The sequence below is a fragment of the Amblyomma maculatum genome, chromosome 1 (assembly GCF_055883805.1).
Source record: "Amblyomma maculatum isolate TAMU_Amacu chromosome 1, ASM5588380v1, whole genome shotgun sequence".
Lineage (NCBI taxonomy): Eukaryota > Metazoa > Arthropoda > Arachnida > Ixodida > Ixodidae > Amblyomma > Amblyomma maculatum.
In genome coordinates, this window is record NC_139344.1 from 2,900,275 (window position 1) to 2,916,559 (window position 16,285).

The window sequence follows — 16,285 nt, forward strand, 5'->3', positions numbered from 1 at the left end:
ATTTCCCGCTTAAACGCCGCCTCCAGAGCGTTGAGAGACTGCGAAGAATATCTCAGAGCCCCTCCTCTCTCCGTCACCATCTCTTTTCCGCCAATTTCCGAGTGTGGCTCACGCAATAAAAGAATCGAGATGTTAACGCGCACCGTGTGCTGGGTTGGAAGGTCGACTTACTGCTGCGGGAGAGGGGAGGGGAGTGTGTTATAGCGGGCCCTCCCATAAGCGCCGTCCCGCGCCTAATGACAAAAACTCCCGCCGTCGCGGTCGATGCCATGCCGTTTACGGCGTCCCGCTCGTTTCCACTTCATTCGCGTATCCGAATGCGGGGCGCCGCTCCTGTATACGAGTTCGGCACACCGGCGTGGTCGATACAGCAAGCCCGCCTGCATACGCTAGTGGGAAACAGATGGAAAAGGGACACGCGCTCCGTCCCCGGCAGATGCCTATGGACCCGAAAGAGAAGTAGAGTGGAGAAAAGGGCGGACCATCGAGCGCGCGAGATACAACGTCGCGCCACTTTTTGTATACGTGAAAGCGAGCAAAAAGAAGGCCAAGTATACTGGCGCATCAAAGATAGCACTCTGCAGCAGTACCCGCTGGTGATGGCTTTCTCTCGGCTCAATGCCAAAACATATAAAGAGCGCGCGAGCAAGAGAACCTTCGGGTTGGTAGGCTTAGTTGGTACTGCTTGGTCACAACACGGCGCAAAAAGGCAAGATGAAGAGGAACAGTAGGAAATTACTGTGGACAGGGAACGCTTGTCTGCGATCTTCCTTCTCTGTGTCCCTCTCCTTTGCGCTGTGTTGTGGGCATTGTCGGTAGTGATAACGCCACAGAGAAAGCACGTCTTCCGTGGGGTGGTGCAGTGGTCTTCTCGAAGCTCTAGGGTTTTTTTTTTTTCTTTTTTACTTTTTTTACCATATTCCTAAGGCAAAAAAACTCTGTCTTATGCATCCACAATCACATTTCACTGTTAGCTGCTGAGGTTTCCCACGCGAATTTCCGGAATTATTAACGCCAGTGGTGGGCTAAAAATTGTAGTTGCGGACACATGCCTGGCAAGCCGCGTGTTGCGCCCTGCGCCTTATGGAAAGCCATGGCCGCCAGTACGGCGGGCAATTTCAGAATATCAAATGTACCAAAAACAAGAATAAAACCCCAATGAAGGCAGCATTTTTGTTTAGACACGAGTAACGACATACTGCTTTTTGAGCGACCGAACACCATAAATGCCGAGTCAACTTAGATGAAAATCTGAAATAGAAATTCATTGAACTCAGGTTTAGAGCGAGATAAACTAAGTAACGGCACATCCCAAGCGGTTGCAGTTTATCTAAAATTAGCGAGCGAATAGTTTGATAATCATGCCCAGGCAGAACTAGTCTGCTCTGCCTCGCCACTACACTGGCCATCTTTGAAATCGTCATAAACAAAGCCGTCTACTTAATAAACAGAGCAGGCACAACAGCATATAGTAATTTGTTGCAGTCTGGACTACATAAGATGCCTGCAGTTGCCATTTAGACTATGAAGCAAAGACACATTGAAACCGTGTTATAAAAGGCTAAGACTCGAAAAATATGCCCCATTTTATGTACCATCGGCGGCCTCAAAACTACAGGTTGCTCATACTGCAATGGAAGTGGGAAATATCAGCATGCATTGCGGTTGAGCTACATCGCCCCCCCCCCCCCCCCCCCCTCCTGAATCTTAAGTCGGTCGGTTCTGATCCCGTTAGCAGCTTCCTTAAGGCGCCGTTCAGCTCTCGATCAAAGTAGGATAGTTAGCACTCCTGCCCTTTCACGTAACCTCGTCCTTCGGAAGTGGAGTTCAGATCTACGACGCGCGCAGACGTACTGCTCAATGACACTTAACGCCCACCAAGAATCCCGTTGGCCTCATCTAACCACCGATGATAAAAGCCTTGATTGTATCTACAATGCCAGAACGCTGCTTAGGTTTTGCCACTGTTGGTTTTCATAACTGTTCGTTCATTCCCACAAATACCGTATATGGAGCTGGCCCACGCGGATCCTTCATGATGGTCTCTGCTGCTTGGCTCCAATAGCAGTCCTGGTTCGTTAAAGGACATCAGTATAAAAGTGTGCCGTGTTCAGTACCTAGCTCTTATCTTCGTATTTAAGAACCTGCTGCATGGTGGCTCCATGGTCATGACGTTCTGCCGCTGTGGTCAGGGCCGCGGGTTCAGACCTCAGCTGGGGCGGCCGCATTTCGTGGGAGATATATGATCCAAACCACGCCTGTGCGCGGTGATCGCACGTTAAATAACTCTAGGTGGTCGAAATCGATTCGTAACCGTGCCCCTGGACCATCCCTCCCTGCCTCTTCATCGACTTTAGAAAGCTAACGTGCGTGATCTATTTTTATGTCTCGAAACAACTGTGTGGCCGATGAAGCTCGACGTAATATAAGCCTACGTATTGATTCCGACTTCGTGGAGTCCTGTCACGAGAACGAAAATGTCATTAAGCGGGAGGTCTTGCGTTTCAGTAGAGTTTTCAGTGAGATTTCTTAAATCGATACTGAGGAGAACTTCATACAATTAGTGATCTCAGTTCTAAAGCCATTTCTTGTTATGGTGACGTTCGTCCGGAAGCAGAAGACGTATATTTAGGTTCAGAAATTGACTCACTTTGCTCTGTTTGTGCTGGGAAGTACGGGTTGCCATCGTTTTTTGAAAGAATAGTGGCATAGTGCGACCTCTGGGATGCTCCACAAAAATCAGTATCGCACACGAAATTGACCTGCGAAATCGGCCGATAGTGGCGACATCTGCATTTAATTCCTGTTTTTTTTTTCTTGCTTGATAAAAACTTTGTTTTCGATTACAGCGGTTCCACCGTCACTTAAAAATCGATGCGTGCCGACTTTAATCTTGCCTCAGTACCCCTTTAACATTCCAAAGCAGCACTTGAGCTAGAAAACGACGGAGTAGCGCAGGGCTTTGGATTAATTTTGACCACGTGAGCGTCTCAAACGTGCAATCTCATCGCGGAGCACAGATTGCGTCTCTTTTTCTTTTTTTTCGCTTCAACGGAAGCGCAGCTGGGTTCCAACCCACTAAACTGAGACTATTAACAGGATAGCCCTCGCAGTTGATTATATGATCTTGTTCTAATCAGCAGTGGGCAGATTGTAACAAGCAGAATTACCTACATGTGACATAACTAAAAAAAATGTCCTGTTTTGTTGCAGCTTTTAGCTTTGGTAACAAGCAGGGAAGCGGAAATTTTTGGAAACTCCAGAACTTAGGAATCCATTGGTCAGCAGAGCACATCTGGCTAAATCGCAGCAATGCCGCTTCCGCCTTCTGAGTGCCCATAAGCAGGGCTTTGGAATAGCGCAAACCATTTGGTTACAGAATCAATTGCAGCGAACTTCTTGAAAGGCATTATACTGCAGAAAAAAAAGATATGATGGAGATCATTGTGAGTAACACTCTACAGTGTGCGAAGTATGGTAAAGATAGCCGTGAAAGGAAGTTCCTTATTCCGCCCACGATGAACTCTGCTTTCAACTCAATCAAGGACGGTGCCTCGATTCAGAGCTATATTCAAGGGATAGCGTGAGTAAAACTGGCGAGCAAAGCTGCATCGAGTGGCAACGTTCCTCGTATTTTCGTTTTCAATTATTGGTTTCACTTTGCGTTTTCTGACGCCCGTATGAGGCGACTTTTTTTACACGGTTGCTCCTTAAATTTCTCTGCATAACGAAGTTTTAAGATTGGACGGTTTATCTTTTTGTTTGCAGTAAACGTTTATGTCGGTTTACTGGGCGGTTCAAATCCTTTACATGTAATGAATAGCGCGTCGTAAAGCGTACAGGAGAGATTGAATCATCTCGAAACATATAGTAAAACAGCGACGCGTGTGTGGCTGACACGTTTATACAGATAGGCGGTATTCAAGCTCCAATAGAAGAACCTATTAATAATATTTGCATGCCACGCTTTGCGTGACGTGCATTTCACTATTTCAAGGCGCTTCTCGGGTTCACTCATTTGTGGCGCCAAAGCGTGCACGGCTCGGAATCAGGAACGATTTCAGTGGAGCTCCCTTTGCTTGTTGAGGGCTCCGGGATTTTCTTCTTCTTCTTCTTCTTCTTCTTCTTCTTCTTCTTCTTCTTCTTCTTCTTCTTCTTCTTCTTCTTCTTCTTCTTCTTCTTCTTCTTCTTCTTCTTCTTCTTCTTCTTCTTCTTCTTCTTCTTCTTCTTCTTCTTCTTCTTCTTCTTCGTCTTCTTCTTCTTCTTCTTCTCCATCTTCTTCCTCTTCTACGTCTTCCTCCTCCTCTTCTTCTTCTCCTCCTCCTCCTCCTCCATCTTCTTCCTCTTCTTCTTCTCCTCCTCCTCCTCCTCCATCTTCTTCCTCTTCTACTTATTCTTCTTCTTCTCCTCCTCCATCTTCTTCCTCTTCTACTTATTCTTCTTCTTCTCCTCCTCCATCTTCTTCCTCTTCTACTTCTTCTTCTTCTTCTCCTCCTCCTCCCCTCCATCTTCTTCCTCTTCTACTTCTTCCTCTTCCTCTTCTTCTTCTTCTCCTCCTCCATCTTCTTCCTCTTCTACTTCTTCCTCCTCCTCCTCCATCTTCTTCCTCTTTTTCTTCTTCTTCTTCTTCTTCTCCTCCTCCTCCTCCTCCTCCATCTTCTTCCTCTTCTACTTCTTCCTCTTCTTCTTCTTCTTCTCCTCCTCCTCCATCTTCTTCCTCTTCTACTTCTTCTTCTTCTTCTCCTCCTCCTCCCCCTCCATCTTCTTCCTCTTCTACTTCTTCCTCTTCTTCTTCTTCCTCTTCTTCTTCTTCTTCTTTTTCTTAATTCGGACACTTGGCTGTCGAGAATATGCCTGCGCTACTGCCATCTCTGTGTGCCCTTGCGTTTCATGCTCAGGGCCACAACACGTTGCTTGGCAGGATCGTTTCTCAGCGCCCTCCCAGAGGACCATTTTCTCTTTCCATTGTGCGGACGTGCTTTCGAATTCATGGGTATAGGTCACACTGTGACCCCTACAAACAACCTTGCTAATGCCACCTGGCGCTGCACAGTAGCTTAGAAAGTCTATGCTGTCTATTTCCTCCTCGCTGCTTCCAAGACACCACTGCTGACAAGCCTCCCAAAGAAATGAAGCGTTCTGCAGTTTGGTACAAAGGTTTTCATCCGAGGATAACTGAGTGACGGAAACGATGACAAAGTACGCGCATGACAAATGCTAAAGTGTGGTAGTCGAGAGTTTAGAATGTTCTTACCAATTTCAGTCCCCAAATAAGGCCATTTAGGATAACAAGAACAATATATTACAGGATAGCTCGTTCACGATGAGCATAGTTCTAAATAATGACGAAGGCACAATTTTTTCTTCACTTAATAAATTGATACAATAATTTCATATAGAATCAGTGGTATTTGTTGCGTACTAAATGGGCAGTCACTACGATTTTATTAAAACTTTATTTATCGTGAAAAGTATTGAAGCAGTTCTTGCATTTCTCTAGTCTAGCTCTCATTGGTGACATTGAATATGCGACTAATAAAACATGCACATCTTGCATTTCTGCATTACGCCGTAGAGCCCAGGCCCGCGCGGTATTTTCCATGTACAAATTCGCAGTGGCTTGAAATAAAAACACTATTTCTCTTACGATGCAGCGTGTAACAAACATGGGAGCAGTGCTCTCATCCAGCGTCACTGCTTTCAAGCTCACAGTGCCCAGCTTTTTGTGCAGAGTAAAGGCTTGTAAAGCGATGTTCTCACAGACTGAGTCGGCACACGAACTTTGAAATATTCGGTGGCTCTTGTAGGGGAGTTTTGTGTCGCTTGAGTTTCTCCTTTTCGGCCAGTACGTCATACTGCGTGCACGCAAGCATTTGTTCCTTGAGAGTACCTAATTACAGGACTCTCAATTGTCGGCGCCAAGGCTTTTGTTCTTTATCGTCGTCTCTGTTCTCGGTGGCGATTTGAGGGCCGTAATTGTTGACAGATTCGAGCCTTTTTTTGCGGATCCGTGCGATGCTTAGCGTTTGCTTCATCTAATGAATGTCCGACGCCGAACCATGGGGAGAGAACTGCTGCGCGTTTCTCGAGCTTCTTGTCGCATATAAATTTCACAAAATACGATGGTGATACGGTGCAAGTGACCTCTGATAAATCGAATGATGCCGCCGTTCGTATTTTACGACTCCAGTTCCCTGTGAAATCATTTCTAATCTTCCGCATTATTGGTGCCGCCTTGAGGAGTAGAATACTTTCCCCCAAAATAATTTCCTTTATGATTGTGACTCGAGGCCTGCCAATGTGTTTCTGGTGATTTAAACAATAAATGATAATTGTTTTCTTTCTTGTATCCGAGGCAGAGCGTATATTCCTTTTTATGCATCCTTCTAAGATAACAGCTGTCTGTTAACCCAAAGGCAGCTAGTATTTTTATAATTAAATGACGAAATAAATTTCGTGCGAAAACAACGTAATTTTTTTTTTCTCTGGCGAAGCCTACTCGCATGTGACGCTAGTGATTTTAGTTGGAATTACTGCGACTGAAGCCGTTAAACCACACACTCTAAGGCTGCACGCTTTGCAGACATTTTATCTATTGCGGTAGTTTTCCAATATTACTGCCGTGGGCATCAAGAGGAAGGAAGCGCTTGCTGCTTTACGAAATGATGCAGAGTGGCGCATAAGTTATCTTGCTTAGATAGAGTTGCGACTCCTATATTATAGTAGAACTGATTACAATGATACATGGAGCAAAATGAGACACATGTCTCGCCTAGAGTCATCTAGCACAGGCTTTTATAATGTGATACGGTTTTTTTACACAGCGGGGGAGTGCCGTTTAATGTCCTCGTTATGCGGACCGAAAACCCACTAAATTCCTGCCTTGTGTACAGCCGGAAAAAAATCACCAATGATATCTGGCGACTGGCTTCCTGTACCGCCAAAAAGGTTTGGAATTGTTCAGCTGGAGCTCCATTTTCAGTTCTTTTTTTTTTTTTTTTTTAGTGTGCCGGAGGGGGGGGGGGGGGGGGGGGGGTGGGGAGGTACTCAGGAGAGCAGCTGTAAGCTACCCCGACACGGTGTGTAACGGCGTCAGATTAGAGAGATTTATACCCCTGTTACACGGGCGTTTTCAACGGCAGTTCAGTTGGCGGTCAGTTTAACTGAACGGCAGTTAGCGATGTTACACAGCAGCGCCAACTGCAGTTGAAATCTCAACTGCGGTTCAGTTCAACTGAGGTCGGCGGTCCCAGTTGAACCAGTCAACTGACAAGGTGGCTGTCAGCGGACGCGTCGCATCGACCGAGTCGGCGGCATTTCCAACCGCTGTGCGTTCTAAAATCACATGAAAGGTTGCTGCCTTAGCTAACGCAAGTCCCAGCCTGCAACTTTAAATACTCAAACGAGTGTCAAAACACAAGCGCGCGAAGCGGCACCAAAAAACGACGATTAAGCAGCGAAGCCAGACGCACCTCAAATGGATTGACTTGGCTTCGTGTCGAGTTCCTTTGTTCGATACTCGAAAAAGAAAACGTGTGCAAAATGTGCAATTTAATAATATAAAGTGTGCAAATGTTGTACAGCTAGAAGCAAAATGAAAGGGAACACGGGAGCGCGTGGCCTCCACGCTTTCAAATGCGCTGTCACAGACAGGTGACGATAATCAGTGGTAAAGATGCATCCAAAGTAATCTTGGTCGTCTGCTCTCTCCGAGCGTACCCTTGGTGCCACCGATTCTAGTCTTGTGTTGGTGGCAGTGCTTTACAAAGCGCGGAGGCCACGCGCTCCCGCGTTCCCTTTCATTTTGCTTCTAGCTGTACAAAGTAAATTATATATGAAAACTAAAGCACTTTTTTTAGTAAGAATTGCTTGCATGTGGAGGATCACGTGATTCTGGGGGTCGACTGAGGTTCGCGATATGGTCCGTGTAACTACAGTCGACTGCCGTTCAGTTCAACGTCAGTTTGAACGCTGAACTGTGATTTAACTGAACGGCAGTTGAAATTGCCCGTGTAACACGGGTAGATCCGCGATCGACATCAAGTATGTGGCGCCATCTATCGGCGTCACGGCATCTGGGCGTTGACAAACGCCTGCCCTGAGTCAAAAGGGATCAGGACTTCTCACTTACTTACTTACTCTGGGCATGCGCAGTGGAACGCGCGGTGGCGGATCACGGTAAGCTAAATCTCTCTATTAGTTAACTGTACACGGAATTGCAGTGCCCTATGTTGTAATAATCATAACGATAAACCATAGGTGAGGGGCAAAACACGACAGTACGCTCAGAAGAAGCAACTGTAATTTTCGCTCGTGCATGGCTTCTTCCTGGGGTGTTCCCTTTTTGTTTTCTTTCCTCTAATGGTCTTCGAATACATACAAAAGAAAATCGATCAAAGCTGCTTGGAGAGAGGGTAGCATCAAGAAAGCTCCGGAATGCGCACTCCAGCGAAAGCATTCTATTCGCGCTTTGGCGAAACCTTTCTTGACCATAGGGATGCCCTGCAAAGGTGAGGGGGGAAGAAGTCTAGCGGCGAGTTTTATATGCATCCCTTACCAGAAACAGCTTAAACACACCGGGGTTTTGAAAGACGAATTCTTTCTGTGAAACAATAAGAGCTAATAGCGCATATTTTATTTATAAAGAGATCCCCTTTTTCGAATTTACAAGCCAGATGGCAGATGTAGTTGCAGCAAAGGTGCCGAGGAATAACGTTGAGTTGAAAGGCGTTATGTTGAAAGAAAAAAAAAGTATTCAACAGGTCTCTATGTGTTCAATCGGATGATATTTCTGTGCAAGAAAAACGTTCTACTAAACTCTGGGCAAGCATAACAGACGTGACTGCCAGTGCCTCATATGCAAATAATTATTGAGCAACGCGGCACCTTTTTCTGTGCTGATCTAGAGCCAAATGTATCACGAGTGGCTCGCGAAGGGTACTCAAAGCCCAACAGAATGCACTTATAGAACTCCAAGTGCAAGAAGTGAAAGTTTTTCGTTTCGACAGGACGTCTCATTATATATATATATATATATATATATATATATATATATATATATATATATATATATATATATATATATATATATATATATAAAGACTGTAAGCCTTTACAGGCTCATACAGGAAGGGGTCAGGTAAACAATCAAGAATGAAAGAACATCAAAATTACGGAGCAAAGAACAAAAATGGAAGTATAAAAGAGGAAAGGAAGCAATCAAGAGTAGAATTAAAAAAGAGAAAAAAAGAGAAACCCGCAAAGCATAGATATAATCAACAGCAGTATATTCGCAGTCAATCCTATTCCCACAGAAGTGCCCTGTAATTCGAATTTTAGTTTCGAATAAATCAGCAGAATCAGCATTCATAATTTGTTCTGGGAGACGATTCCATGCCTCAATGACAAAGGGAAAAAATGAGTATTTAAATGAGTCAGAACGCTACGAAAAGGGCCTCATGCACCTATAATGATTAATTCTGTATGAATTCTGGAAGGCTGGCCCGATATACTTTGTTTTATCTGTGTTTATGCGCCCGTGAAAAAGAAGAACAACGAACTTTATGAAAGTCGTGCTGATATTAAAGCCGGAATGTTTGCTTAATTGCGTAGTGCAGTGGCGCTGTCGTACGGTGAGTATCTGGAATAAATAAAAGCGAGTGCCATGCACTGTATTTTGTCTAGTTTATCAAGGAGATAGAATTGGTGCGGGGACCATGCGATACCGGCACACTCAAGTATCGGTTGAACTATAGTTTTAAAAGCAGTTAGTTTTACACGAGGTGGTGCTGTAGCCAATTTCCGACGCGAGAAATTGAGCTGTCTGAATGCCTTAGTGTTTGCTTTATCAATGTGAGTAGTGTTATCAATAGTGCGTGTTATCAAAGTATCTATGCTGAGTGTGCTCGAGAACGTTATACCTAAATATTTTACAGTGTCTGATCTTGTTATAGATGTGCCCCCTGAAGTGTAAGTGTATAGGTTCGGCAACCTTTTATCAGTAAATTAGATGCATGTTGTTTTGTTGACATTGAACCTCATACCTCATTCTGCACACCAATTCGCGGTGTTGTTTGGTGAGATGTTTAGTCTGATTTGATCGTCCAGGGAACAGGTCTGTAAACAACACAATCGTCTGCGAAAAGACGTACTGTTATGTTAGGCTCCACATATGGTGGGATGTCGTTAATATACACCAGGAAAATCAATAGATCCAAAACTGACCCCTGTGGAACACCAGAACACACCTACATCTTGATATCTTGTTTTGCCCCAGGTGTGGGAAAAAAGTGAGACAAATGCTACTTTTTATTCTAATCGTGTCAATATTACTAGCAGCTTAGCCAGTGTGCCAAGGAAGGCTTCTGTACTACTTGTTCTCTATGTGCAACAAAAGAGAGCAAACAGTGACAATTCGTAATTTTTTTTCTCGTTTTGCCCCACCTTATACCGTATGAAATATTTCGGCATAGGTGAAAAGCTACAAGCCAACAACGCAGTAACTTCAAGCGGAACGCTCTTGGTGCGTTCAGCGCTTGACTTCTCAATATTCCTCGGTAATGGGATCGTCACTCTATCCTACAGATGCTACCCTCCTTTCTCACCAAGTAAACTAGGCACAACCTTGTCGTAGCATTCTATTGAGCACCAATCCATTTTCACAGCACCTCTGAGTGACGCCCAGGTTTATGCACTGTCACGGCAGTCTAAAGCAAGAATTGCGGTCAGTATCGGCAGCGTTAGCAGCTCTGTGTAGCCCGTGCACGTCGAGTCATAACCACTGGCCCTCAAGCAATGGACCTTCGACATAAACTTGGCATGTCGATCCATCGAGGCAGAAGAGTGCACAGGCCCTGTTGAGGACTTGAGGAAATGATAAAACGAGCTGCACTTTGCAGTTGGCGGAGGCAGTTTTACTGGACGTCCCCGAAGTACTTTGGTGCACTTCTGTTCCCCAACTAAGAACACATTTCGCTGATCTCAAATTTGGCAGCTCGGTTACCTTTAGCTGAAGCACCTGATATATGCTGCGTATATTAAAAATAAAAATAAACGTGGGCTATCGAACACTGGCAACGTTTCTTTTGTGCCGTGTTTGAATGTCGGCGAACACCAACGCGCAGTGGCAATGAGCCGCTTATACTCAGTGGTGTGTGCACATTTCCCTCCGCAGGCCTCCGCATCCGAGTGATCCGGCTCGTGGTGAAAATCGTGGCCTGCCTGCTCTACGTCGGCCGGGTGGCGTTGGACAGAGGCCCGCGGTACGCCACCTGCTACCAGTGCCCCCTGCCTTTCGAGAACCGCTCGCGCTACACCGACGAGGCCGTGAGGAACGGCGCTATCAACTGGTACGCCATTCCCTCGTCTCCGTCCCTGTGCTCACCCATTGCCGTTTTTCTCAATTCTTGGCAGAAAAAAAAAAAAAAAAGAAGAAGAAAAAAACACAGAAAAAAAAAAGGAAAGGATTGTGTATATGCGGGGGTAGCAAAGACGGTTAAAGTTCGCCCTCATCCCTGGAACGGGTGGCGAAGTCAACTGTCAGTCGCGAGTTCTCGCATCTTTATTTTCTGCCCTTCAATAGTGGCTCCTGTTTTACGCCGTCCCTGCGCTTACGCGCGAGGTCTCCCATCGGAATGGAAATAAATGCAAAAAAAAAAAAAAGGGAAAGGTTTCAGCCAGCTTCAGCTCTCGAAGACCGCACTGCTGGGACATCTTGCCGCCTCCGTGCAATATAGAGGCCGAGCGTACTATCAGCAACAAATGAAACGTGAACAAGACAACTGAAAGATGAGCAGCAAGATGTAAAGGCTTTATCAGGGTACTTACTAGCGCAGGTCAATTTGGTGCGAAGGCAACAAAACTGTCATTTACAAGCGTTAGTCACCCTCGCTTGTACTTCTCTTGCACGATCTAATATGTTCGTGTGCTTTTGATGGCACTTTAGTTTTCTTCGCGGGTCATTTGTTGCTGATATACGCTATCGCTACTGTCTGTACCGAAACTCCCGTTTTAAGTACCGCCTCAAGAAAGAACTCTGATTGAGATGACCTCATTTTTTTTGCACTTTGCCTCGTTACCACGGACAACCTGTCGACGCACAAATGAGCCCTGCTTGTTACGAACGTCGCTGACGTCTGATGAGAGAGTTTTGCATGGCGGCTATTCGGGCAGAGAGTGCGCGTACAGTCATGGTCTACAACAAGCAGAAAGTCTTTTGCACAAAATTTCTACTTTTTTGTTTGTTATTTCTCGACTGAATTCGATAGTGGATTTTAGATATAGCTAGAAATAAAAACTAGTTAGAAAACATATATAGCTGTTCATCTCACATGTAATCACCGCCTAATCAATAAATGAACTTTAACTTCTATCCCTCTTATATTGCTCGCGGCGGCACGCTTGCTTCAATCGGAGAAAGCGATTACGAGACACATTTAATATTTGAAAACGAGATTTGCGCATGGCTTGAGTTAAGCCCATTCGTACATAGCAAGGTCGAAAATGTTAAGCAGATCTGGTGTTTAACGGTTCTTGCCAATAGGATGCGGGGTATTGTACACGTAAAATGAATAAAGAAAAAATGGGGCAGCCGCTAACTCTGAAATGCTGCAATGGTCGGGCGTTTTGAAAGTGAAACCACCATTAAACAGTGCAGAGTCTTTAGAATATATCCTGGCTATGTCTGCCGATGATTTTTATCCTTCATTACGGCGTTAATTTTCATTACGTTTGGTAATAAGTTCTGTATGCGGTGATCTCGTTCAACTACTCTCTTGCTTTGAAGCATCTGGTTCGCGGGCACTGAATGCCATGAAGCGTTCCTTCGACGATGGCACTTTCAGTCGGCTTTTCAATTTCCGCTAATTTAATTGCGAATGATTTAAGATAGGGATGTGATTTCAGCTGCTTTTTATCAGCTTGAAAAAAACATGTGCGTAGTAGGAATATATACTTTCTTGCTATGGTTCATTTCAATTTTCTAGTTTACTGGATTGGTTTGTGGGGTTTAACGCGTCCCAAAGTGACTCAGGGTACGAGGGACGCCGTAGTGGAGGGCTCCGAATAATTTCGACCACTTGGGAACCACTGGGATGCACTGAGATCGCACAGCACACGGACGCCTTGTTTTTCTCCCCCATCGAAAAGAGGCCGTCACGGCCGGGATTCGATCCCGCATTCTCGGGCACAGCAGTCGAGCACCCTAACCACTAAGCTACCGCGGCGGGTTTTCCCGGTTTAGTGCTGTTATTTACTGAAATCCATGTACCTTGCACTCCAGGCCACGTGCACAGAGTAACGATCCTGCCGGCTTCCAGTAGATGAACCGAGCGTCTGCTCTCAAGAAGTCACGCGATGAAGGCTAGCTTTAATAAAATAGCTTGTTGCAACTGCCCGTTGCTGCCTATTGCAGCATCAAAATGTGGTGCTGAATTAACAATGTGAGCTTGAACTCGAACCATTGCAGTTGACCCGTCGGGTGGCGCAGTGGTTACGGCGCTCGACCACTGTTCCCAAGGACGTGGGATCGAATCCCGGCCTCGGCGGCCGCTTTTCGATGGAGGCGAAAAGCAAGGCGCCCGTGCGCTGTGCGATGCAAGTGCACGTTAAAGAACCCCAGGTGGTCGAAATTTCCAGAGTCCTCCACTACAGCGTCTCTCATAGCCTGAGTCGCTTTGAGACGTTAAACCCCACAAACCAAGCCAAACCATTGCAGTTGTGCCGGCGTCGGCTAAAAACCGGGGATCTCAAGAAGAGAGAGCTCAAAACCGAGATAGGTGCCTGCGCGCCCACGAAATTCCCCCCAATCTCGAGAACAAGACAGATAAGTTAAAAGCCATACCGCGCATTTTACTAACTGTTTTTTACTCTGCGCCGCCACATTTATTGCGTCGGTCCCCGCCGATGTGGGGCAGTGGTTAGGGCGTTTGACAACTAGTACTGCCTGAAGATGCGGGATCGAATACCGGCTTCGGCGACCACTTTTCGGTGGAGGCGAAAAGCAAGGCGCCCGTGGGCTGTGCGATGTCAGTGTACGTTAAAGAACCTCAGGTGGTCGAAATTTCCGTAGTCCTCCACTACGGCGTCTATCATAGCCTTAGTCGCTTTGGGACGTAAAACCCCCTTAAACCATAAACTATTTATTGCGTCGGCGAAAAATCGGACGCCGAGCCAAACCACGTGCACCAGGCGGTATCAAACGTGCGCAATGGAACAGTTTAAGAAATACCACTGTTGGCGGAGGGGATGCTGCCTATGGTCAGCCTGGACGGTGCGTTGAGATACCAGGCAGAAAATGTGACCACTCACCTAAGAAATGCGGGAATACGGTTACGTGCACATTGAATTACCCGCGCATGAGAGTGGTCGCTTCAGAAGAGAACAACAAAGAGACGTTAAGATTGGTGCTTTCAAAACCACATAGCACTTCAGTTTCAATTAGTGAAAATAAATCGCTGCTATTTTTGTTATTATTTCTTGTCCCCTTTGTGGACCCGGTATGTCCAGTCGAGCACAGAATAACACGGCCCACGCTTCGGGAGTTTACCTTGTCGAAATTATTATTTGATGAAAATAAGTGTTTTATATTTATGCAAGTAAGCGTCGCTCGTGCGCTTGCTCACGAGAACAGACTTTTTTTTTTTTTTTTTTTTAATTTCCTTTACACAACACGAGGGAAAATGCGAACATCGAATCGTGGTCCATAATGCCTTTAAGTCCCCTGTACATGGGTTTAATTTTAATGTTTCGGCCTAGGCATTAGGAACAATGAATTATTACTGAAAGCGCAATCTTGATATTGGGGAGAGAAGGAATTGGGAGAAAAGTGAGCCTGAAGGAACTACACAACGCTCATCAACGCTGGCCCTACTCTTCGTCCCATGTCTTGCGTGTTTCTCGCGAAATTGCGCACCGGTACGAGTGGTCTAAGTGTACAGCCGCCCTGATTTTTAACAATATAGCGCGAGCGTCGACCAAACTGCTGCTCAGCGCCCTATAACGGCGATAAGCGTGCAACACGGCGAGAGTTCGCGCACGCGCACGAAGAGAGAGCGTCTTCTGCTACGCTGTTCGGATCACAAAGACACACGCCCTGCCACAATGTCTGTTTGCGACGTTCCACATTCTTGCGCATGCACGAACTCTCGCCGTGTTGCACGCTTATCGCCGTTGTAAGGCGCTGACCAGCAGTTTGGTCGATGCTCGCGCTATATTGTTAAAAATCAGGGCGGCTGTACAGCGGCGAACCGACCGAGCAAAAAGTTTTGTGGCCTTCTTTACGTTCTCCAACTGTTTTTCTGCTTATGACCAAAGTAGAGAAGTCGAATATTTGGCCTGGAAATGAAAAGAAAATGTTGTTGTACCTATTTCGTCCGCCGTGTAAGTTGACCAATCCAGTTTTAAAGGGATTTTCATTGTTTTGAGAGCCCGTTTGTCAACGCTCATTGTACGCCTTTCATGCACGAAAAAATAGCCGCCAAGTTTTTCTCCTTTGTACGCGCTGTAGCGGCTGCAAAAAAAATGTAAAAATCCTCGATTATCGCTCTTCTGCTCTATATTCTAAATGGTCCTCTTCCTTTCAGGGATGCCATATTTTGGGTCGAGCGTCCCTTCGTGCTTTGGTGCATCCAGGTGAGTATCATATTATGGTCACGTTTCATTTCCACTTGTTTTTTTTTTTTTTTCGTCATATTGTTTCCTCACTTTTTTTTTTTAAGCGCTCCTGTCCTTTTTTTTCTTTTTTTTTTATTGCTCCTATTTCTGCGGTAGCCTTCTGCTCATAAATGAGCGGAAATGGCCGCGCCGGCGGGGATATTTCGGGGTTCATGTCAGTGTGCTCCTTGCGAATCAGAAAAGGAAGGGTGAGAGAGAACATGAGAGTCTTGTACCTAGTAGCTATTTTTCTTGCGCGTAATTACACAGGCATTTGGAAACTTATCTAAAAGCACAGTTTCCCTACGGGCTGGAACCAACGCTCTGCTCTAGGCGTGTCATTTATAAGCGAGACGTCTGAGATAAAGACGTTAAGTGGCGACTGGCGTTATTCATCAGCATATTCGTTAGCTTTGAACGCGCGGTGTTGCTTTCAATCTGCCGAAGCCATGAGACAGACTGGATGGCACCGCAAACGACTGCATGTATGCCCTGCAATTCTGCTTTTAGAAGAGTCAGTATTAGGCGGACGTGCAGAAACAAACAGGACACTTCACTGATGTCTACGACGGCTGGCCCATCGAAATCGCGTCGCATCGACTAGCCCGAAACATGCCGTTTTACGCACTGTGGC

General features: G+C 45.7%; 1 protein-coding gene across 1 annotated transcript in view; it reads left to right on the forward strand.

Annotated features, from left to right (window-relative positions):
* LOC146201487 (potassium channel subfamily T member 1-like) overlaps window positions 1-13,469 on the forward strand; it is a 52,995-nt gene extending 39,526 nt beyond the window's left edge. The window contains exons 3-4 of the mRNA XM_084598239.1: window positions 11,174-11,348; window positions 13,466-13,469. Coding sequence (XP_084454365.1) covers window positions 11,174-11,348; window positions 13,466-13,469 — 179 coding nt within the window. The remainder of the gene's footprint in view (window positions 1-11,173; window positions 11,349-13,465) is intronic.
* Window positions 13,470-16,285: the final 2,816 nt, after the last annotated feature.